The sequence below is a fragment of the Ichthyophthirius multifiliis genome (genome assembly GCF_000220395.1).
Source record: "Ichthyophthirius multifiliis unplaced genomic scaffold scaff_1120509251182, whole genome shotgun sequence".
NCBI classification, from domain to species: domain Eukaryota; phylum Ciliophora; class Oligohymenophorea; order Hymenostomatida; genus Ichthyophthirius; species Ichthyophthirius multifiliis.
Window position 1 is genome coordinate 41,382 of NW_004086125.1, and position 24,023 is coordinate 65,404.

Genomic DNA, 24,023 nt, shown 5'->3' on the forward strand with positions numbered 1-24,023 from the left:
TACAATATTAGTATATATTTACATATTTAAAAATAATTCAATAAAAAATATTTAAATTATTTCTATATAAAAATTTTTTTTATTTCAAAATATTTTTTTTCTTATTTTAATATATATATATATAAAATAAATTAAAATTTAATCAAAATTATTAAAAAATATTTATTAAATAGATAACTTATAATAATATAATTTTAAAATGGATGACAGAAATATAATATAAAAAATTAATTTAAAAAATGATATTTAAAAATAAAGACAAAAGCTCCCTAGAATTTAAAGTAAGCCAACTTCAGTAAAGAAAAACAAATAAATAAATAATTAAAAAATAAAAAAATAAAAGAGTTAAATTAACAGAAGTGATATAAATGACAATCAAAAGATTTAGGATAATTTATTCCCTCTAAATATTCATTCAGATGATGATATAAATTTATTTGATGATCAAAATTAAATAAGAATATAAGGTAAAAAGGAAATTAAAAAGTAATTAATTTGGGAAAAATTTACTGCTAATACACGATAACCATTATAACATTATAGAAATTTTTAGGTAGAAATAACAGAAAAGCATGCCCCTAAAACACAATATAATAATGAATAAAAAAATAGGCTTTAATAAGCTTAAGAAATAATTAAAATGCGATAAAATAAACGAAAAGATGGACATTAAAAAAAGAATCCACAAACGACGTCAAAGAGTAAAAAAAGAAATGTTTCTAGTTTCTATGACACATGGAATTATTGAAGATGAAGTTCTTTTTTAAAAAAAATTAGAAATATTTTATAAATATTAAATAGATTAAAAGATTAAAATTAATTTCAACTGAAAAAGATCATGCCTTACTTTTAAGCGAAAAATAACTAAAACAAGATCATGAGAATTTTTAAAAATATTTGGAATAAAATAAATAAGCTAAATTAGAAGCTGAATAAAAAGCTAATAATGTAATGAAAGAAAAAAAATCTAAAGAGTCTGATATCAAATAAATTAATGTACGTTTAGGAACTCTTAGACAGGAAAAATAATAAAAAGATGATTATGTAGCAATGTGCACTTAGCATAAAGAATTTCTGGAAAAATTAACACCTAAAGAATGGCTTGAAAAAAAAGAAAAAGATAAATTAATATATATTGAGAAAAAAAAAAAAGAATGGATAGCAAAATAATAAAAAAAAAGTATTGAGTCTGATGATTAAAATGAAAAAGAATCTAAAGTTGCTGGAGGAGTTAAAAAAAATAGTAAAAATATTTAAATAAATGATAGTAAAGATAAACATAATTTAGAACATATATTTTCTTCATAATTTGAAAATGATTATAAATTAGGTTATTTATTTTTTTATAAATCTATGATTTTTAAAAAATAAATATTGAAAAAAGATTTTGAGTTAAATTATGAAATGTATTTCAAATAACCGAATTAATTAGTTGATTATTTTGATGATTTAGAAAGAAAAAATATATTTTAAATACAAAATTTTTAAGAAGATTAGTCTGCATTTGATGAATTTAAACAATAATTTGAAAGAGAAAAAGATGTAATTTATTGAAAAACAATATTTTATTTTTATATAAAAAAGTATATATATAAATATATATATATATATATATATTTATATATTTATCTATTTATATAATTATTCATTTTGATTAAACAGTTTTTAAATCAAAAAGCTTTAGTTTTAAAATAAAATAAAATAAATTTGCAAAAACAAGTTGATGAATAATTAATTTAAATAAAAGAATTGCTAGCTAGAAGTGAAGATAATAAAGTAACTATTAATAACGATCGACCTGAATTAAGAAAAAATATAATGGATTTATATTAAGAGTTTAACTCAGAAATTAACTTGCATGACGTTGAATCTAAATCAACCCTTGATATACTAGCTGTTTTAATAAAATATTTTTTTTTTATTTTATATTTTTTTAAATTAGTAAATTGAAATATTTTTAGATAAATAATAAAAATTGATATAAACTTTCCCCATATAAATTGTTTATAAATAAGTAATATAAATATATACTATATTGTATTGTCTTTGATATAATTAAATTTTAATTAAAGAAAAAAAAAGCTGAAAAAGATAGAAAATTTACTTAAAAAGAATAAAAATAAAAAGAACAATAAGAAGACGAAAAAAAAAAAGTTTTAAAGAATAAATAAAAAATAACATAACCAACTAGGAAAAAGTAATTTATTATTTTATAAAATAAAAAAAGAAAAAATCAAATTCTAAATTTAAAAAACAGAGAAGGAAGAATAGATATGACGAAAAGTGCTCCATTAACAAAATAAAAGAAAAAGGAAGTTAAATAAGTCAATAACGAAGAAGAAGAAGATAAGAAATATTTTCTGGAAAAATATTAATTTATATGAATAAATCAAATTATATTAAAAAATTAGAATTACAAAAATTTTATTGGTTGTTTAAGTTTTTAATATTAAAATATTAAATTAATAAATTTAAAATAAAGTAATTTTGTATTTAAAATACACATAAATGATAGTTATATTAGGATATATGTTTAGTATTTTTTATACAATATATTATATATAAAGATTAAATCACTAAAATAATAATAATATAGTATAAAATATATTATATTTTTTAAAGTTTAATTATTAAATATATTCTTTTTATAAAAAAATTATTTAAAATTTTTATGTTTAATCTTTTTCATAGAAATATCTTGAGCAGAATTTCTTTATATTAATTACCTTTAATTATAATTCTGTCTCAATATTATTAAAATACCCTATATTTCTAATATAAACAATAAAAAAGAAATAGATATATCAAAATTTAAAAATTATATTATACATTTAATACTCGTAGATTTATATACTTTATATCATTTTTTATAAATTACTTTTTATTCGTAGGAGGTTCTTAACAAATAAAAACATATAAACTATTATTCAAAAAATAATTTAAATAAAATATAAATATTTATAATAGACTTTAATTTTTAAATCAATCTTTTAATAAATTTAATATTTAAATTGATAAATGATTAATTTATCCTATTATAAAATAATGTCTGTTATTTTAATATATTGTTAACCATAACATCATTATATATAATAGCGACTTCAAATATATATATATATATTTAAAACAGTTTTAATAACTAATTATAATATTAATTATTTATATTTTGAATAAACATTTTTAATAAAATAAATATGAAATATTTATATATAAATATGTATTAATTATTATAAAGCATTTATAAGTTTGAATTTTATTTATTTTAATTATATAAAAAGTTTTAAAGAAAGTATACATTTTTTTTACTTGTTCTGAATGAATTAAACAAGTTTATATAATTTTCAATTAGTTAAAAATGTTATTTTTTATAATAGAAAATTTATTTTTATTAATTACGTATAAAATCTATTTAAATAATAAAATATCATATAAACAAATTTGGACTCTTATAATTATAAAAATAAAATAAGTAAATAAAACACTTACTTATGGTCATTTCTCAAACTGATTTTCATTAAAATACTTTTAAAAAGAGTAGGGGAGAGATAAATTATCTTTGAATATTAGCAGTGAATTTAGGCAAAATCAAAAAAATAAATATATAAATATATTTTTTATTTAATTTAAATTTTAAATGATGATATAAAAAAATGATTTTATATATTTTTTCAGATTTCAATATATGATATTAAAAAATATATAAGAAAGATGATTGAAAGTTTAAAAATATTTATTTTAAAAAATATAAATTTAATTAGTTTATATTAAAAAATATTATATAATTGTTAAAAGAAGAAAAAAATTATTCTATCGATGTATATATTTAATAAAAAATAAACATAGTTAATTTTATTTATATTAATAATATTAAATCATTATGGTTTTTTTGTTAATTTTAAATTATATTAAAATATTGATTAAAATTTTGAATTTTCTTTTTAGATTGCTGAAATTAATAAATTGAAAATTCTTAATATATTATTTTAATATAAATATTATATGTATTAATAAATATGTAATTTAAATTATTAATAATTGATTAATTAGTTATTTAATACCTTTTTTTTATTAATGTATTACTTTTTATCAATTTTATTTTTTCTGTAATTTTTTAAAAAATACACAAAAATTATTCTAATATATATTAAATTTTTATGTTTAATTATTATATATTGTATTTTTGACTCAAAAAAATTTCTGCATAATTATATTAAATTTTATATACAATTTTATTTATGTAATTTCTTTTTATTTAACTTTATATTATTTTGTTATTTATTTTGATTTTACAGTCACTATTCTTTTTTAATTTAATATTTTTTTTAATATCATTTTTTCATTCATTTATTATCTTATTTTACTCAACTTAACTAAAGCATTATAATTAATATTCTTTTTATAATATTCAATTGAATTTAAATAATTTTTTACGATTTATTCTTATTTTAATGTTTTGTTTATTCTCATATTGCTAATTAGAATTCTTTTTAATTATTTATTTCTTTTATTGAAACAATTTTATTTTTATAATGCCCAATCTCATATGTATAATAACAAAATATTTGTGGCACTGATATTTTATTTAAAAAGAATCATAAATAAAAGGAATTAACAATTGAAATAAAACAGACAAAATATTAATTTTTACAGACTTTTATAAAATGAAGTTAATAATATATAATAAAAATTTAATTAAATTTGTTAATTCCAATGTATATTAAAATTACAGAATCAGAAATTTATTATAAATTCAAAAAAGAAATTTTTGTGAAGGCAAAAAATATAATTTAAATAAAAATTTAGAGCATATAAATTAATTAATTTATTATATAATATTATTTTTTTTATTGAAACATATATAGAAAAAAAAAAAATTTAATATAAAAATATAAAATAAAAATAAATAAATAAATAAATAAATAAATAAATAAATAATTATTAAATTATTAATTAAATAAATAAATATAATTTATATAACTTATACTATAAAAATACTAAAATAAATAAATATTTTTTTTTTTATTATAAATTAATTTTTTTATTTAAATCTTCTTGAAAAATAGCTTTTTAAATTTTTACAGTTTTTATAATCATATATTTACTACTTTTATGATTTTCGAAAAAAAAAAAAAACTTTTTAAATTTTTATGAATTTTTTTTTACATAATAAATATAATTATATAAAAAATAATCTAAAATTAATTAAAAAATCTAAAAAATATAGGAATTGTATAATTTGTCTAATTGTTGTTTTTTTTTATTAAATAAAATATTTCTTTATTATTAAAATTTTTTTGTTTCTTTATAAATTATTTAACCAAATTTTTTTTTAAAAATCTATTTATAATATTAATAATATATTTATTTTTTAATATTGAAATAAAATATTTTTGATTAAAAGTATTTTTATTTTTATTATATATATATATATATAATTTATTATCTTTTGTTAGAAAAATAATTATTTTAACTTTATTTATTGAGATTCTAGTTTTTTTTTTTTAATATTTTATTTGATTTAAATAAAGCATAGAATTTATATAAAAAAAAATTATTTATATAAATTAATTTTTTGTATGGATTCAAAAAGATACATTGTAAATTGTTTTGATTAATATGATAAATAAATTTTTAGTTCAAAATAAAAAGAAAGTCGAATAATATGCTTGAAAATTTTGATAGAAAGTAAATCAAAGATAAAAATATTAATATTTAAAAACTATTAAAATTTTATTTAAATTTAGATATTACTAGATTTTATTCTTAAGTAAAAGTAGGATAAAAAAGCAAAATTTGTTCTAATCCTTCTAAATAAAGAGTTGACTATAGTATTTTTGATGGTGCTGGAGGATATTTAATTACATATATGAAACTCTATTTCTTTTTCAAAAGAATGAGCCAAGATGATTTATATTATTTATAAAATTAACTTAAAGTAAATTAATTTTACTTAGATAAAAATAAGTATTTAAATGATGCCCTATAATAATTTTAATCCATTTAAGCTATTATGAGTAACTAAGATAAATTTGATAATATAAGTTTTTTTTTTCATAAAATGGAATATATTTAACCGCAATGATTATTTATAAAGAAAAAAATGATTTTAATAATATTAATAAATGTTTTCAGGAAATATTATCCTACACTGAATTTATTTTAAATATTAAATAATATGAAAATGAAGATCTTTATCATGAAATATTATACGGAACATCTGGATATTTGTATAATTTATTATATATATAATAAAATCTAAAAGAAAGTTTAACTCATGAGCAATCTTAATAATTGGAAAGATATATATGCTAAATATTTGATTTAATAATAAGAAATGGCAATAAATAACAATCTCCTAAATAATAAAATGAGTATAGGCTTATTTACAAGTTTCATGATTCAGAATATTTGGGAGGAGCTCACGGTTTATTTGGAATATTATATATATTAATGGTTGCTTTAAAAAATAATTAATAAAAATTAAATTATGCTAGCGATTATATTAAAAAATCTTTTGTATATTGTTTATAGTTTCAGAGATAAGATGGAAATTTTCATTCTCATATGCGTTTTTCAACTAATGAGCCTTTAGTTTAATTTTGTCATGGTTCTCCAGGAGCTATTTTACCTTTATTACTTGGAGATTAACTGTTTCCAGAATAAGGCTTAAAATAAAGAGCTATATTAGCTGGATAAAATATATGGAGTCAAGGAATTAATAAAAAAGGATATGGGTTGTGCCATGGAATATCTGGAAACGGTTATGCATTTTTAGCTTTGTTTAAGAATACTTAAGATTTACAATGGCTTTATTATGCTCATAAATTTGTTTAAATTTAAGAAAATCAAGACATTATGAATATAATAAATAATTATGAATTTAAAGGAAGATATGTAAAAGGAATATCAGATTATCCTTTTAGTTATATGATTGGACTTGCAGGAGATATTTGTTTTAATTGTGATACTCTATAAGAATAAGTATCTTAATTTTATGGATATGAAATATGAAAAACAATATAAATATATATACTTTCATAATTTGAAAGAAATTTAATTTGAAAGCACTTTTTGCATATATTGTTTGGATGAATTCACTTTCATCCGAAATAATTCCAAATATTTTTTTTGAAAATTATTTTATTAAAATATATGTGATCGTTCTTAAAATAGATTTAGCCTGTATATTCATCATTCATTTTTTTGCAATAATAACATATTACCGTATCTGTAATTAAAAAAACACGCCATTATTTTAATATTTAAAAATACAGCTTATTGCTATATGGAATTTTTAATAAATAAATGATATAGGATTCTTCTTATTTTTTTATGATTTGGAAATTATTTCATTATTATATTTTTATGTTTTTTTATATTAAAATCTTAAATCATTTCCTACTTATTTATTATTTTAATTTTTTTATAATATTAATATTATACTTTTGCGCGCAAAAAATATAAAGAAATAATGTTTTCAAAACTGGAATCAATTGGATTCACATTATTTCTTATATAGATAAAATTAACATATTAAAGAAAAAATATAACGATTTTATTTTAACTAATAGTGTTTCATAATTTAGTTTATCAAATCAAATTAAATGTGTTGGAAACTTTTTGATATTTTTCTTTGCGTATACACAAACCATTTGATTTAGACTCAATTTTTTACGGTAATTTCTTTTTTACAATAAAATTAATATACTCGAAACGATTTTTTTAAACTCTATATATAAAATACATATTAAGTAAAAAATATTTACATAATAGTAAATAAATATTTAAAGAGTACAAAAATCGAATATATTTTTGTTTCAACTATTAATTTAAACGTCGTTTTTAAATATGATTTTCTTATATATCCAATAGTTATTTTTATAAGTAATTTTCTATATATCTTATTCCGAAAACATAAGAAATAAATTAAAAAATATATTTAAAAATTTAGTTTTTAAAAAGAGGGATATTATTAATATGGTAATATATATTTATTTTTTTTGAATATAAAAATTAATGTATTTTTTTTTTTTTTTAGAAAATATATTATTACATAAAAAATATCAAAATATTTTTTATATTAAAATATAAAGTTCTTTAATTGAACTTTATATTTAAGCTTACGAAAATTGTGAACTATTTTTTATCCACATTTTGCACAATCGAATATCTGTCACCTAAAATTTGGTAACTTTGGTTAACTTAAAAAGTTTGCAAATAATTTCGTCGCAACTATATATAACTACGATATATATGAATTTTATAATTTAATTATTTATTTTATATAATAAGCAATAAAAGTAAAAATATGAATTTAAATTAAATATAAACAACTTTTAAATAATTTTTAAGATTATATACAAGATAAATTTATTATTTAATTTTGAAAATTAAATACTGAGAAAACAAAAATGATTTAAATTGAAATTTTTTATAATTGCCTTTTTAAAGTTGATATGTAATAAATAAAAATTTTCTCTCAAAAGTTATAGTTATTATGAAATAATAATTTTTGAAATTTCTAAATTATTATTCTTTATTAAACTTATAAAATTATAAAACAAAAAAATAAAATTAAAAATATATTAAAAAAAAGGAAACAATAAATTTAAGTAAATTTAAAAATTAAAGTTAAAAATAACAAATTAATAATTTATTTTTAAAAATTTTACATTCTTTTCTTTTATTAAAAATTTTCATTTTTAACAACAACTTTTTATTTTATAGCTTTAAACTTATTATTTCTAGCCTATTATAATTTTTTTTTGGAATTTTTATTATGTTTAACTTGAACTTTCTTACTTATCTATTCTTTAATTATTTATTAAATTTATAATATTTTATATTGTTATCTTTTTACAATTGTTTGGCTAATTATATAAACATTAATTCAATGTTATCATTATTTTTAGCAGATACTTCAATAAATGGTATATCAAACAAACAGGCTTTTATATTTTGTTTTAAATGATTGTTTATATATTATTTATTAAAAACTACCTAAATTTAAACCTTCATCAAACTAAATTACTCTTTTATCATTTAAATCAGATTTATTTCCAACTAATATTTTTTTAACATCTTCCCGAGCAAATGACTCAATTTAATTCATCCATTCTCTTACATTTTCAAATGAGTTTCTATCTGATATATCATAAATAATCGCTATTCCGTGTGCTCCCCTAAATTTAATTTTAAAGTATATAAAAAAAAAAAAAATTCTATTATCACTTATAATAGCTAGATGTAATTGTTTTAAATCTTTCTTATCCTGCAGTATCCCACTTATTGATTATTTAAATATAAAAATATCAATTATTTACAATTTATAATTTTATTTTCTTTTTCTCATATTATATTGTCTTAGCCTTCTATTAAATAAGTAATATTTAAAAAAATATTTTAATAAAAAAATACATAATCAACTCCAATAGTGTTATAAAAGCTATTTACAAATAAATTATCCTATATATTATTAATATTTTATATTTGTTAGAAATGATACTGTAAATCTCATCAAAACACACGATTTACCTGCTCCTGAATTACCAATTAATAAAATTTTAAATTAATAATCACTTTTATAAATATATATTAAGATTTATAAATTAGATTTATGATATTTTAATTACACTAATTCATTATCTATACCTATCCTTTGATAAAAATTTAATAAAAGTATTTTTTAAAAATTACATTAATACTAAATTTATTATCAATATTATTTTTAAACTTAATTAATAAATAAATTAAATAAATAATTATATATTATAACAGATTGAAAATAATTGAAAATAAAAAAAGTTAAAATATTTAAAAATATAAATAAAAAAATATCTTTAAAAAAAATTTTCTTTGAATTAATTTAAAGATATATAATATTTTATATTAAATGGTTAAATATGAATTTTTTATTAAATATATATATATTGAAAAAAAAAGATATACTAATATTTATTTAATTTATTATAAAAAAAAGCAGATTCTATAATAAATTGAAAAACAAAAATATAGAAAAATAAAATAAGATATATATTAAAATATATATTTAATATATATGAATATATAAAAATATAATTATTATAAATATATTTTTAAATACATATTTACATATATTTATATATTTTATTATATAATATATTTATATTTCTTTATTTATAAAAATTTTCTTAGAAATTTATATTATCTTTTTATACATTTTTTAAAATAAAATAAAATAAATATCTTTATATGTAAAACTTGATTTTTATTAAAAATTTTAATTTTCAATATTTTTTTGAAAATAAATATTCTTATTTAATAAAACAAAATTTTATTATATTAATATATTACTAAGAAAATTCAGATTTTTTATATCTATTATATTAAATATTTGAAATCTAGATATTTTTTTTATATATATAATTTAATATAAAGTTTTAAAACTAATTTTAACTTAAATCAATTATCTTATTTTTTATTTTTTATAGTTTTTTCATTATATATTTATTCATAATTTATTACCAATAAATAAATTATAATAGAAAAAAAATATTAATTAAATAAAAAGATAAAATTTTTATAAAGTCTAAATCTAAAATTAAAAATTAATGAATTAATTTTACATTATTAATTATCAATAAAAAAAATATAAAAAATCAATAATTTTTTTTTTTTTTAATGTTAAGATAAATTCAAAATAACTATAATTCTCCTGTTGATATATCGAAGACATCAAATAATGTTTCATAAACAGATTCACCATTTGAAAAAATAATTGTCAATCATTCATAAATTCCTAAAAAATAGCGTTAAGTTAAATTATGGACGCAGGAAGAAGATAAATAATTAAAATATTTAATATCTATATATAATTAAAAATGGGATAAGATAGCATAATAAATGGTAAATAGAAATATTTCTTAATGTTCTTAAAGATGGAGAAGAATAAATCCTTAAAAAATGCGGAATCCTTGGACTCCTGAATAAGATAAAATGCTTCAAGAACTATATAATTAATATGGTAAAAATTGGGGATTAATATCAGAATATATTAAAGGAAAAACTGGCAAGTAAATAAGGGAAAGATATATAAATAAATTAGATCCTATGATTCATAAATAGGCTTGGACTGAGAAAGAAGACCAAATTATATTAGATTCTTACATAACTAAAGGACCTAAATGGTCATTTATTTCATCTAAGCTAGATGGAAGGTCAGAAAATATGGTTAAAAATAGATTTTATTCACATCTAAAAAGAATTTATTTAAATAATCAAAAAATATAAGATGATTAAATTTAATCCTAAGCATAGATAGAAAGAAAATTATCAACATAAGAACACTGCTAAAATTTATTTTTTAATATAAATTAATTTAATATTGGTTAAATAAATCCTTTACAAACATATTAAAATCTATAAATATAACAAAACAATACAGACTATTCGCAATTATTCTGTTTAAAAAGTCCGAATTCTCTAAATATTTAAGAAAAAAAAAATGCTTTATTATCTAATTATATTACATTTAATAGTATAGTTAACCTACAGACTCCGAATAGTGTACTTACTGATAATATTAACAATATTCTCTTAAATTAAATGAAAACTAATTAATATTATAATTCAAATGAAAATAATGTAAAAAAAAAGGAAAACATTATAATATAATGAAAAAATTTATATTATATAAAATACTTAAGAATAAATTTAAATTTTTATAAACATATAAAATTGATTTTTTAAACTTGTATAAAAATAAAAATTACATATAATCTATAATTTAAATTATTTAAACTATTAAAAATATATTCGGAATATAAAATACTTATTTTTTAATTATGTTATTTTTTTCATTAATTGTTATGAAATATTCATTAACCAAATAATATTTTATTATTAAATTAATTGCTTTAATTTAGTTTTAATATAATTAAAAAATTATTATTATTAACTTCTTTATTATAAAACTAAATAAATGAAATAATATAGACTATTGGTTTATTCATTAGGTAATTATTTAATTATTTTATTTGAGTATAAATTTTATTTTAACATTATTTAAATAATAAAAATTCAATTAAAATAAAAAAGAAATGACTAAAAGAATAAATTATAAAATTATTATCAAAAGTTAAAGAAGAATTTAAAATTAAAAAACGTAAACTCTAAATAGAATCTAAACTTAATATTATTTCTTTTTGAAGGCGGAGATATGCTAGTCTTAAAGTCTAAATAATATTTAATTTTTGTTTAAAGTATTAGAATTTTTCATTAACTTAAAAAATTTAATTTAAATATGTTTCTCATTTTTGTGGAAAAAATTAATAGTTTCTAAATTTGATTTTTTTAATTTAATTTTTGAATATTAATTAAGTTCTCCTTAATTAATTTAAGGCAATTATAATTTAAATTTGATAAAAAAAATTTGAAGTAAAAATTATTAATGAAACAATTAAGAATAACTTAATCAAAAAAATAATATATTTTTTTGAAAATGATATATCTTAATTTAAATTATCTAAATATTTTAAACAAAATATAAATTTAGATATTTAACTAAATATATAACAAGAAGAAACTTTAAGTAAATCCTGATCTTAAAATGGTTTTATATATTTGTGCTACTTATTAGATGAAAAAAAAATTATATTATGGAAAAATATAAGATTAAATTTCTTTAATATATAATAAATATTTAAATTTTTAAACACATTATATAAAATGTTGTGTGTGCTTTTGTAAAAAAAGCAGATAATCTTTAAGTAATTAAAGACTTTTTTCAAAAGTTTTTAAAATTGATTCAAATCATGTAAATCCTATATTTTCAAGGGTAAACATGTTATAATAAAATATGTGATTATAATAAGACTATTAAAGTTTGTAATTTGGCTTTTAAATTAGCATGAAAACTCTTATAATCAATTACATAGAGTTTTTCAAAAATTATATTTTTTGACGAGGGATTTAGGTATGGCAAAGTAAATCAATTTTTTTTAGATTAGTAAGACTAGTTAGGAAATTAAGACAATTTATGGTAAATAAAGTTCCTATTCAATCTATGATTAAAAATAAGCTTTGATAAACTATTATATGTAAACAAAATAAAAAATCATCATTTTTAATTATAATTATTTAGAAAAATATATGTTTGAAATATTTAGTGATAACTGTTAAAATAGATAATATTCTATATTAATTTAAAAAAGTAAATAATAATAATAATTTTAATATTAATTGAATAACTTTTCTTTTCTTAAAAAAATTAATAATTAAAATAAATAAAAAAATTATGATATTTAGAATATTTAGTATTAATAATTTTATTTTATTTTTAAAAAAAAACAAAACAAAGTCAAGTCATTTTCGATTTTATAAATTTATTTTAACAATTTTAAAAATGTCTTTTAAAAAAAAAATATTTTGAAATATTTTTTGAAATTTAGATTTTTTGAATTTTTTGAATATTGAAAAATTTTAATATATTGTAAATAATAGGGTTAATACGGATTAATTATACATATTGTTACTAAAATGCTTAAATGTAACTAACATTGGCCTTATAATGATTAAATTTACATTGAAATTTAGGTATTTTAGACCAAATGTGATTTAAGCAATTAATACCAATCATAATATAATATTTTTAAAAATAAATATATATAAATTTACTTTTTAAATACATATTAATATATAAATAAAGTTCTTTAGTATATCTTTTATAAATTTTTAGCAATCTAGAAAATTTATTAATAATCTGAATTATAAATTAAATTTATATAAAATGTTTTTTAAAAATTTAAATTTATATTTTATAATGCTTTCAATTATTTATTTTAATCATTTTTTATAAAAAAAAAATATAAATTCATAAAAAATATATTCATGTACTTTTACTAAAATAGTTGTAATGTATTGTTAAAAAAATAAAATTAATTAAATTTAAAAAAAAGGATATTTATATAATAAAAATATTAATTAATTTAAAATGGATCATACAAAATTGTATTTTTTTTCTTTTCTTACACAGCTCAAGCTATTACCATAGGAATTTATCAAATATATATCAATAGCTGTATAGGGATCACCGCATGCAGGCAGTAAGGATTGACATCGTAGACCGTTTGGCTCGCTTTAGATATGAATATTGCATAAACCAAACTCTACGGGCTCAATTCTGGTCTCACCTTTTATCTTAGCCGGCTAAATTCTGAGTTAATTTTCTGCTTTCGCGTGCGTCTTGTTGGAATTAAATCATACATCTTAATATAATTTTTAATTTTTTATCTTTTAATAATATTTTTTGTTTGAAATTTAATTTAACATATTTATTCTCCTCTCCCTTTTAATTGTCTTTAAAGTTAATTTTTATATAATTACTTTTTAATAATTATATTTTTTATTTAATTTTAATTATTATAAGGTTAAAAATTTTTATTATTTCAGTAATATAATTTATTTTTCTATAGATATTTATATATTAATTATTTTTTTTATAATTTAAAACCTCAACTTATTTTTTATATATAACTTAACTTAAGGTCTGATATGTGAACCGGTTTGTGCTATAATAAAATACCGATAAAAGCATTTACATTATCTCACTACTAGCACATTTCGATGCTTATTTTAAAAAAATTAATTATGTCAGGTGTATATTAAATTTTTTTCGAACAAGATAATGTTTTAATAAAAAATAGATTTATGTTAATTATCATTTGTTTTAGATGCTTTTTTATTTTTCCTGTATTTTTTTTTAAATATTAATACTCAATCATATAAAAAAGACAATTGTTGATTTTACCTTAGCTTTTATTTTTGTTGACTAAGTTTTTTAAAAAAATAGTATACTTCAAAACAACTAATACATATTTATTTAAATAAATCTAATTTTATTCAAAAATTAAAACTTAATATTAAAAATATGAATATATCAGTGATAATAACGATATAAATTCCTGTATTATCTGTAACATATATCATGTAATCTGCAAAAAATATTAAAAATTACAAACAAACAAAAATATAAGAAAAAAAATATTTCCTATTTTTGAGCAAAGTTGATTGTATAAATATAGTGGTACACAGAAAAAAAAAAATATTCAGCTTAAGATATTATATATATAATGCCTCTTATAAAATTATTTATTACATTTAATATTTATTATTTTATTTAAAAATTATATTTTTTATTATTTTAGTATTTTTTAATAAAATAACAAAAGTAAAAAAAAAAATATTTAATTAATAATAATATATAAAACTTTTTATTATTTAAATAAGTTATATATATTTTAAAATTTATTTTATTTAATATTTTTTAATTTTTAAAAACTCAATCAAAAAAAAAAAAAGTATTATTTCCATTTTTTATATTTTTTATCTTCTTATTTTTTTATTAATTGAAATTTTTTAAAAAACACCAGAACTAGGGATATATATATACAATATATATAAAAATATTTTTTATTTAAAAATAAAATTGATGATTTAAAGGTTCATACATTAAGACCATACCGCCTCACTTCCAACTTTTTTTAATAAAATAAGGTCTTAATTTTTTTATTTTAAGAAACTCAAAAACGGATGTACCGAGTTTTTAGCATATGAAGATTTATGGTATAAAATTTAATTTTATGAATAAAAAAAAGTTTGTTGATTGATTAATAAACCTAATTGAAAAATTTAGAAGAATTTTTATAGGTATATTATTAAGTTTTTATATATTGTTTATTTTTGATATTTAATAGGTCATTACATACTTTGTTGAATTTAAGAGTCAATATTCAGCATAAGGCATAACATAGGAGAAAATAATTCTTAATACGACAGAGCAAAAAATTTAAACAATGTATAAGGCTAAATTTAACGTAGGAATATTTCATATATGGCATATAATATACATAATAAATATATAAAAATATATTTATAAATTTTTAAAATACACATTATTCAAATTTTAAATGTTTTTATACAATAATATTATTATTGTCTTGGATTAGTCAACATATCTAATAAATATTCTACAAATTTATATATGATATGTATCATATTAAATAAAAGGATATACTTGCTAAAAAGTTATTTCTATATTATTATAGAATTTTTTTTATTATTTAAATCTATAATTTTAACTTAGATTTTAATTTTTAATGAATAATCAACATTAATTATAAAAAAAATTATTTAGGGTAAAAATCTGATTTTTTATATGTTAAAACAATTACCGATTTGGACTATTAACTATAAAAAATATTTTTATTATAACATGTATGTTGATATAAAAAATAGTTATAATTTTTTATATAATTGATAAAATTTATAAACATTAATTCGTAAATGTATTAAAAATTTAATTTTTTAATTTTTTTATATATATATATATATATATATATATATATATATATATATATAGATATTTATTATAATTCATTTACAAAAAATACAATTTTAAATATTTAATTAAAATTTTTCTATAAAAAATAATTAAATACACATATAAATAAATATTAAATAATTTAATAATATAATTGATTAAAAATAAAATAAATGATTATTTTTATATTCATTAACCATATAAAATTTATTAAAATAAATCATTAATTTTAGTTTTATTCTTATAAATTGCTTTTTTAGTACACATTATACTTTAATTCATTTGCTGTATATATTTTTGGAATATCAAATATGCTTTTTCCTTTTTATCTGCATCTTTCAATATCTTTTTATATTGATTTTCCCATTTTCTATAAAAAAATTATTTTATATATTAAAATCTATTACATTCATAGCATATTCTTTCCACCATATTATAGTGGGAGGAACAATTAAAAAACTAGCAATTCCTAATTTAAAAAATAAACCTAAATATTTATTTAATGATTTAATATCGTATTTCATTTATAACTTTTTTAATTAAAACTAATATAATTTATGATTTATTATAATATTATATTTTTATATATAATTATTTTTTCTTTCATCTAAAATAATATATTTCTATTATTTTAAATTATATTTTTTAATTTTTTTTAACTTTCTTTTTTTTTTTTTAATTTTATTCATAATTTGATTTTTTTCATTTTTTAAAAATATTCTTGTTAGTAAATTTCTATTCATTCATTAGTTATATAGGTAGTTTTTTTTAATTTTTTTTTTAATTATATTTTTTTCTATTTTCTTATACTAATATATTTATTATTAATAAAGAATTATAATTTTTAAATAAAAAAAATAATTTATAAATTAAAAAATGGAAAATTTAGGTCATTATATATTATCAAAAGGCGTTATAGGGTAAACAAAACTAATTTTTATTTTATAAAATTAAAAAAAGAACAGTTGTAAGTACATTCTTTAGGGAAATATAAGTATTAGGATTAGAAAATATTCCAAAAGTATTTAATATTAATATTTTTATAATTTACAAATATGTTATTAAATTTTAAAGGACTAACCTTTGATTATCTGTAGCAACCATAATAACTAATTTATTGATGCCCTTGTATACTTATTATTTTATTTTTTTAAATAAATTATAAAAGTTAATTTGCAATAAAATGGATAGACCTGTAAAATTTATTATTGCAGCAAAGTCGACAAGAAGACCTATTATTGGATAAGTAAGCAAGATTTTAGGTGGTATACCAGTTGAAAGGGCATAAGATTTAGCGAAAACTGGTAAAGGTAAAATAATTTTAATTAAAGATGGTTTTGTCAAGGTAAATATATACTAATTTAAACAATAGAAAATAAATATAATTATATAATTTTTATTTATATAAAAAATAATTTAATATTTATAATATAATATTTTTATAAATTTTATTTTTAAAAAAATATTTCTTAATAATATTTACGTGATATAAATTATATTTTAATTATTAAAAGGGTGTAGACACCTAGTTTACAAAAGATTTCTAAGTAGGATATATAATATTTATTAATTAAATTGGTAAAGAATATTTGATTCAATCCATTATTTCTGATACAGAGTTAAAAATAAAATAAGAAAATCCAGTTTCAGATACAGAAGTAGATTTTAAATACTAAATTATTCCTAAATTAGATTAATCTTAAATGTATGATAAAGTATGGGATTCTTTAGTTAAGAATGAAGTCGTTGGTATATTTCCTGAAGGAGGTTCACATGATAGGACTGGTTAACTCTAAAAAATATTTAAATTTTTAATTTATTTAAATTTATAGATTTTCTTCCTCTTAAGGCAGGAGTTTGCATTATGGCCTTAGGTGCCATGGCTCAATTTGGAATTTAAGTTAATATAGTTTGTTGCGGACTTAATTATTATAACTGTGATAAATTTAGGTCTAAAGTAATTATGGAGTTTGGAGTTCCTTATTTGATTCCTAAAGAATAAGCTGAATTATATAAAACAAATAAAAGAGAAGCTATTAGCAGTCTTTTGCATGAAATTTAAAATGTAAATTTATTATCTTTTATTTATTTTTACCAAATTTAAATTCTATTAAAGAGACTTAAGGATGTGACAACTTCAGTACCTAGTTATAATGAATTAATGCGTATTTATATGGCTAGAAGAATTTATTATCCTGAAAATAGAGAATTGACACCAAAAGAAGAATTAGAATTGAACCGAAGGTTTAAAAAATATTTTGTTGCTATTTTATATTTTTTAAAAAACTAGATTTGCTAAAGGGTATTCTGAAATGTCTGATAAAAAAGAAGTAAAATAATTATTTAATAAAATTGGTGAATATAGGAGTTATTTGAAAATTTCTGGCATGGATGATTATTAAATAAGACATTATAATAATTAGTTTTCTCATAATTTATCTGTTGCAATTTATTCAATTTTTATGATTATTATTTATTTATTATTCTCATTACCTGGAATGGTTTTAAATACTCCATTTGGAATTTTATTAAATTATTTGTCAGAAAAAGAAAGGATTAAAGTATAATTTTATAATTATTAAATATATAAATAAAAAAAAATAGTGCTAAATTGCTTCTAAAGTTAAAATTTTAGGAAAAGATGTTGTTGCAAGTTATAAAGTAATGATTGCTTTTGTCGTTTTTCCATTTTCTGCTTTATTAATGACTTTATTATTTTGCTTTTTCTTTATTCCTAATTTTTTACCATTTCTTTTGCATATAAGATACAAAAGTTCATTAATATTCCTAATTTTATATCCAATAATATATTTATATGATGGTAAAATACACTGATAGATTATTCATGCACTACAAAAATTTAAAAGCAAATGTAACTATTTTGTTTAACAATTAACAATACAAAAATTTGGTAGCAATAAGATAAAATCTTCAAGATTAAGTAAACATTTTTAAGTTTTTAAAATTTAAAATTAAATAGATAAGAGAATAAGTTAATTTATACGGTAAAGACGTTATTTAAGGATTTTAGGATAATAGAATCGTTAAAGATAAATAAGCCTTTACCTCTCCTAGTAAAAACAAAGATTCTAAAATCGAAAATGTAATAAAGAAAATATCATCAAATGAATTAATGGGTAAAATATTCAGTGTTTTAGAAGATTTAGGCATATGATTAAAAAATATTACTAAAATAATAGTCGATATATAAATTCTATACAAATATAAAATTTTGTTATGAATTTAATAAGCATATTTATTATATGTTATTTTTTATTTAATAATTTAAATAATATGAATAATTTAATTAATAATAAAAAGATAAATAATATAAATTTAATTTAAATAGTTTAAAATAAATTATTTATAAACATTATATTTTAAACATATGTTTTTTATAAATATTTTAATAAAAAAAAAATTAATTATTTATTTCATTAAACAAAAATGCTTAAAAATTTATTTTTACAATTACTTGATTTCGATAATAAAAATAAATGAAAAAGGGACAATAAAACAAATATAATACGAATTAAAAATATACGTATAAATTATACAATATTTTATAAAGTTTACTATTTTAGAATTTTATATTTTTATTTAGATTAATAATTTTTTTTTTTCATATAATTAATAAACTAAATATATTTATAAAAAAAATTCATTAAATTTATACTTTTTAATTATTTGATTAATTATCTTTAGAAAATTTAGATAAAATTATTTTTAATTATAATTTTTATATAATAATAAAATTAATTTTAAACATTTTTATTTAAAAAAATAAATTCTTTTTTATAGTTAAATCTGAAACTATATAAAATGGAAGGAGAATGTGATTTTAATTATTAAAAAGATGAAAGAAACATGCGTACAAAATCTGATAACCCTAAAAAAAGGGTTAATATTTCTGAAGTAAATAGAAGAAATGAATAAATAGAAAAAAGAAATGAATAAAAAATTTAGATGTATTTAAAAAAGAAGATAGCTAAGATAGTGAAGAAGATTAAAAAGGTAAAAAGAAGGCAAATGATAAATAAATCAACACAAAAATGACTAAAGAAGAAAAACATAAATTATATGAAAAAGATATGGAAAATTGCTAGAAAACGATAAAAGGGAAACAAAAATCAAAACTTAAAAATAACATAATTTGAACAAAAAATAATAACTTTAACTAATAATCTAAAGAAAGTATATTCCTTGAGCAATAGCAAAAATTCTAATTTTCTTATTAATATATATATTTAAATTCCTTTTGCTTAACTTAAAAAGCTTAACTTTTTAGGAAAAATAAATTTTATTTGTAAATAATAAAGAAATTTTATATATATATGATTATTTTTATATTTTTTAATAATAATTTTGAAAATTATATTTATTTTTCTTTAAATAAACTTTATTGTTTTTTTTAAAAAGCATCGTTTGTCACAATTATAAATATATTGTAAAAAATTATTTTTCAAATATTTTTATAAATAATATAATTAATTAATTTTAAAAGAATAATATATCCTTTATTTTAATTAATAATTTAATAATTATATAGTTATTATAAATACGTAATAAAATCAATTATTTTATTCTTTAATATAAAATTTAAATTTATATCAAATAATACTTTTTAAATTAATATAAAAAATATTCTTGCATGTTACTTAAAAATAAAAGAATTTTCGATGTCATTAATTATAACGAGTTAATTAGGTTTTTAAAAATTTTAAGTTTTTTATATAATAATAAATATTATTTATATTGTATAATCTTAAAATATTATAGATTTATTTTCATATAAAATTTATAATAATTCTCTTTACATATATTTTAAATTTATTAAGTAAAAATAATTATATATTTAAATTTCTTATATATTTAATACTTATTTATATAAAAAATATGATTTTTTGATTTATTGATTAACAATAGCAAAACCAAAATTTATTATTTTAATTTATGATTTTCGAAAAAATGATAAATTCTTTATATTTAATATTTTTCTAATAAAATATAATATATTTTAAAATCATTATAATAATAATATATATAATCTTTTTATATAATAGACATTAATAAAAAAATATTTAATATTCTCTCTATTATCATATAAATAATAAAATATATTATAAAATATTTTTAAAAAAATGAAAGTGATTCTTGAATTCGATAAAAAATAAGTTGAACTTGAATAAAAAGTATTAAATTTTGTAGAATTAGAAGAGATAATATATAAGAAATTTCCAAATGTATCTAAAAGTAACACAATTTATTATTTTGATAACGAAGGAGATAAAATAAATATTTCTTGTGACGAAGATTTGTATGCAATTGAATCGGAAAATGAAGTAAATATAATTATAGATAATAATTAGTAATAAGAAGAACATGAAGAAGAATATAAAGAAATAAGCAAACCTGAATCTAAAGAAAAAGGCTAATAAACTATTTCTGAATAGAAGGATCATTCGATATAAGCTATAGCAGATTTTTAAGATAGTTAAGCCTAAACAAATTTAGAATAGAAAGACGCACAAATATAAATGAAGGTTGAATAAAAAGATTTCTAATAATAAAGTAGTAAACAAGAATTAGGAATTAATGCTTAGAACAATGAATAATTAAAATAATAATTTGAATATATGAAAAAATAATAAGAAGATTTTGAAATAAGAATGAATGAAAAATTAGCTCTATAAGAGAAATATTTAATGAAAAAAATGATATTAACAATAGAAGATAAAATTAAGGAATTGTAATCTAATGAAAAAAAAGAAATTTAATAATAAAATTCTCAAATTAAAAATGTTTTTGAAAATTATGCTGAAAAATTTGATAGTTTACTAAATATAAAAGATTCTAAAGACACTGAAAAATAGTTTCATTAATTATGTAGCGGATTAGTAGTTGAATTAAGCAATGTATATGATTTGCATTTTAATAGAGGTAATAATAATTAATTATAACATTAAAAATTAAAAGAATAATAATTAGAATAACAATCTTATATATATTAGTAAAATATATAAAAAGAAAAAGAATAAAAATAATAATAAGAATAATAACAATAATAAGAATTATAACAAATATAAAAAATAAAACAATAATAATAATAATAATAATAATAATAATAATAATAATAATTATAATAATAATAATAATAATTATAATAACCTGTAAATGAAAAATAAATTTAAAAATAAGAAGAATTGTAAAATAATAATTTATAAAATATTTAAAAACATTCTTAAAATGTAGTAAATAAGGCTAAATAGTTAGCTTCTATACTTTAAAAAAATTATTCTATTTTATTAAATTATGTTGAACACAATTAAAATCTACCAATAGATGAATTAATAATTAATGCAATGGAACCATAAATAATATAAAAATATTCTATGTGAAATGAAAATTAAAAAATACTTTTTTATTTAAAATAAAATTTTTAATATATAAAATAACAATCATAATTTTTATTATATATTTAAATATATATATATATATATATATATATATTTATTTATTTATTTATTTATTTATTTATTATTATAAATTAAGATATTTTATATATTTATTTTTTAACTTTTTGTTAATGACTATTTACTTATAACATATTTTTATAAATTAATAAGTAAAAATAATAATTCACAATTTTTTTTTTAATTCTAAACTTTTATTTTTATTAATATTTTTTTTCAATTTTTTTTTTATTGTTTAATTTTTAATTAATATTTTTATATATATAAAATAAAATAATATTATTTATTTAAAATATTTTTTATTTATTTACTCTTTCATTTTTTTTTAATTTTTATACAAATTTATTAACAAAACTAAATTTTTTGTATAATTTAGTATTTTTTCAATAATACAAACTAAAAATTATATTAATTATAAAATAATAATAAATTAAAAAATAAAAATTATTATTTATCTAAAATATAACTTTTTTATAAAAGTAATTAACAATATATATGAATAAAAAAATATATTATTTCTGTTTTTTAATTGATATTTTTTATAAAGTATTTAAAAATTATAAAAAAGGATATATCTATAATGCAATATATATTATAATAAATATAAAAATATAAATAATTAAATATTAATATTTAAACATATAACAAAATATATTTTTTAATAATTTATATTTTATATTTATAAAATAATATATATATAATATTTTTTCAAGAGACAGCAATTTAATTAACTTTTTATTTAATATAATCAAATTTATGATTTACTAATTCCTATAGAGCCTCAACCTTATATTTTTTAATATTATCAAAGTATTTTTAATCATAAAACTTAGTATTTAAATCAATGAAGTTATCAAAAAACTCTTCAATTAAAAAACAATCAATCATTTCATTCAAATGCTAAAAAGTTTATTTAGTTTCGTTTTATAATTACAAAAATTAATTATTTGATTATCCGTATTACATTTAGTATTAAAATAATTCATTAGCTTTTATTTAAACTTCATTAATATAATTAAATAGAATTTATTAAAAGAATGTTTAATCGACTTAATTAATTGTATTGATTTCATTTTTTAATTAATTATATTCTTAAGCATTTCCTTATTATTTCAAAAATCTGTTTATTTCGCATTTAAAGTTCTCAAAACACCTTAATTAAAGGAAGTTCTCTATTTATTATATTCTTGAAT

General features: G+C 15.4%; 5 protein-coding genes across 5 annotated transcripts, besides 26 other annotated features; 4 read left to right on the forward strand and 1 right to left on the reverse strand. All coding sequences in view use genetic code 6, as the record gives it.

Moving 5' to 3' along the window:
- Positions 1 to 220: 220 nt before the first annotated feature.
- Positions 221 to 253: a microsatellite.
- Positions 254 to 662: 409 nt separating this feature from the next.
- Positions 663 to 2,384, forward strand: IMG5_155530 (leishmanolysin peptidase, putative; the record flags this gene model as incomplete). The annotated part of the gene is made up of 6 exons (XM_004030634.1): positions 663 to 755; positions 802 to 1,330; positions 1,385 to 1,542; positions 1,663 to 1,896; positions 2,016 to 2,197; positions 2,258 to 2,384. 6 exons carry the CDS (start codon positions 663 to 665, stop codon positions 2,382 to 2,384), a joined length of 1,323 nt encoding a protein of 440 aa, XP_004030682.1.
- Positions 1,573 to 1,625: a microsatellite.
- Positions 1,585 to 1,640: a microsatellite.
- Positions 1,596 to 1,645: a microsatellite.
- An 804-nt stretch (positions 2,385 to 3,188) lies between the features above and the next one.
- Positions 3,189 to 3,234: a microsatellite.
- Positions 3,235 to 4,864: 1,630 nt separating this feature from the next.
- Positions 4,865 to 4,924: a microsatellite.
- Positions 4,898 to 4,965: a microsatellite.
- Positions 4,966 to 5,697: 732 nt separating this feature from the next.
- Positions 5,698 to 5,731: a microsatellite.
- Positions 5,732 to 5,990: 259 nt separating this feature from the next.
- On the forward strand, positions 5,991 to 7,007 carry IMG5_155540 (hypothetical protein). The gene has a single exon (XM_004030635.1). It carries the CDS (start codon positions 6,101 to 6,103, stop codon positions 6,857 to 6,859), a length of 759 nt encoding a protein of 252 aa, XP_004030683.1. The 5' UTR covers positions 5,991 to 6,100; the 3' UTR covers positions 6,860 to 7,007.
- Positions 7,008 to 8,564: 1,557 nt separating this feature from the next.
- Positions 8,565 to 8,641: a microsatellite.
- A 55-nt stretch (positions 8,642 to 8,696) lies between these two features.
- On the reverse strand, positions 8,697 to 10,112 carry IMG5_155550 (Ras-related protein ric1, putative; the record flags this gene model as incomplete). The annotated part of the gene is made up of 8 exons (XM_004030636.1): positions 8,697 to 8,749; positions 9,001 to 9,182; positions 9,232 to 9,284; positions 9,324 to 9,371; positions 9,418 to 9,465; positions 9,506 to 9,578; positions 9,697 to 9,703; positions 10,103 to 10,112. The coding sequence occupies 8 exons, from the start codon at positions 10,110 to 10,112 to the stop codon at positions 8,697 to 8,699; spliced, it is 474 nt and encodes a 157-aa protein (XP_004030684.1).
- Positions 10,111 to 10,161: a microsatellite.
- A 720-nt stretch (positions 10,162 to 10,881) lies between these two features.
- On the forward strand, positions 10,882 to 11,555 carry IMG5_155560 (myb-like DNA-binding domain protein; the record flags this gene model as incomplete). The annotated part of the gene is made up of 2 exons (XM_004030637.1): positions 10,882 to 11,208; positions 11,517 to 11,555. 2 exons carry the CDS (start codon positions 10,882 to 10,884, stop codon positions 11,553 to 11,555), a joined length of 366 nt encoding a protein of 121 aa, XP_004030685.1.
- A 1,795-nt stretch (positions 11,556 to 13,350) lies between these two features.
- Positions 13,351 to 13,392: a microsatellite.
- A 950-nt stretch (positions 13,393 to 14,342) lies between these two features.
- Positions 14,343 to 14,392: a microsatellite.
- Positions 14,393 to 15,118: 726 nt separating this feature from the next.
- Positions 15,119 to 15,170: a microsatellite.
- A 1,181-nt stretch (positions 15,171 to 16,351) lies between these two features.
- Positions 16,352 to 16,400: a microsatellite.
- A 506-nt stretch (positions 16,401 to 16,906) lies between these two features.
- Positions 16,907 to 16,957: a microsatellite.
- Positions 16,958 to 17,119: 162 nt separating this feature from the next.
- Positions 17,120 to 17,153: a microsatellite.
- A 41-nt stretch (positions 17,154 to 17,194) lies between these two features.
- Positions 17,195 to 17,234: a microsatellite.
- Positions 17,234 to 19,287, forward strand: IMG5_155570 (hypothetical protein; the record flags this gene model as incomplete). The annotated part of the gene is made up of 6 exons (XM_004030638.1): positions 17,234 to 17,485; positions 17,526 to 17,702; positions 17,872 to 18,142; positions 18,190 to 18,422; positions 18,474 to 18,601; positions 18,648 to 19,287. The coding sequence occupies 6 exons, from the start codon at positions 17,234 to 17,236 to the stop codon at positions 19,174 to 19,176; spliced, it is 1,590 nt and encodes a 529-aa protein (XP_004030686.1). The 3' UTR covers positions 19,177 to 19,287.
- Positions 19,288 to 21,198: 1,911 nt separating this feature from the next.
- Positions 21,199 to 21,240: a microsatellite.
- Positions 21,241 to 21,965: 725 nt separating this feature from the next.
- Positions 21,966 to 22,006: a microsatellite.
- A 384-nt stretch (positions 22,007 to 22,390) lies between these two features.
- Positions 22,391 to 22,524: a microsatellite.
- Positions 22,525 to 22,823: 299 nt separating this feature from the next.
- Positions 22,824 to 22,926: a microsatellite.
- Positions 22,829 to 22,867: a microsatellite.
- Positions 22,865 to 22,896: a microsatellite.
- A 179-nt stretch (positions 22,927 to 23,105) lies between the features above and the next one.
- Positions 23,106 to 23,136: a microsatellite.
- A 79-nt stretch (positions 23,137 to 23,215) lies between these two features.
- Positions 23,216 to 23,267: a microsatellite.
- Positions 23,268 to 23,399: 132 nt separating this feature from the next.
- Positions 23,400 to 23,436: a microsatellite.
- The last annotated feature ends 587 nt before the right edge of the window (positions 23,437 to 24,023 follow it).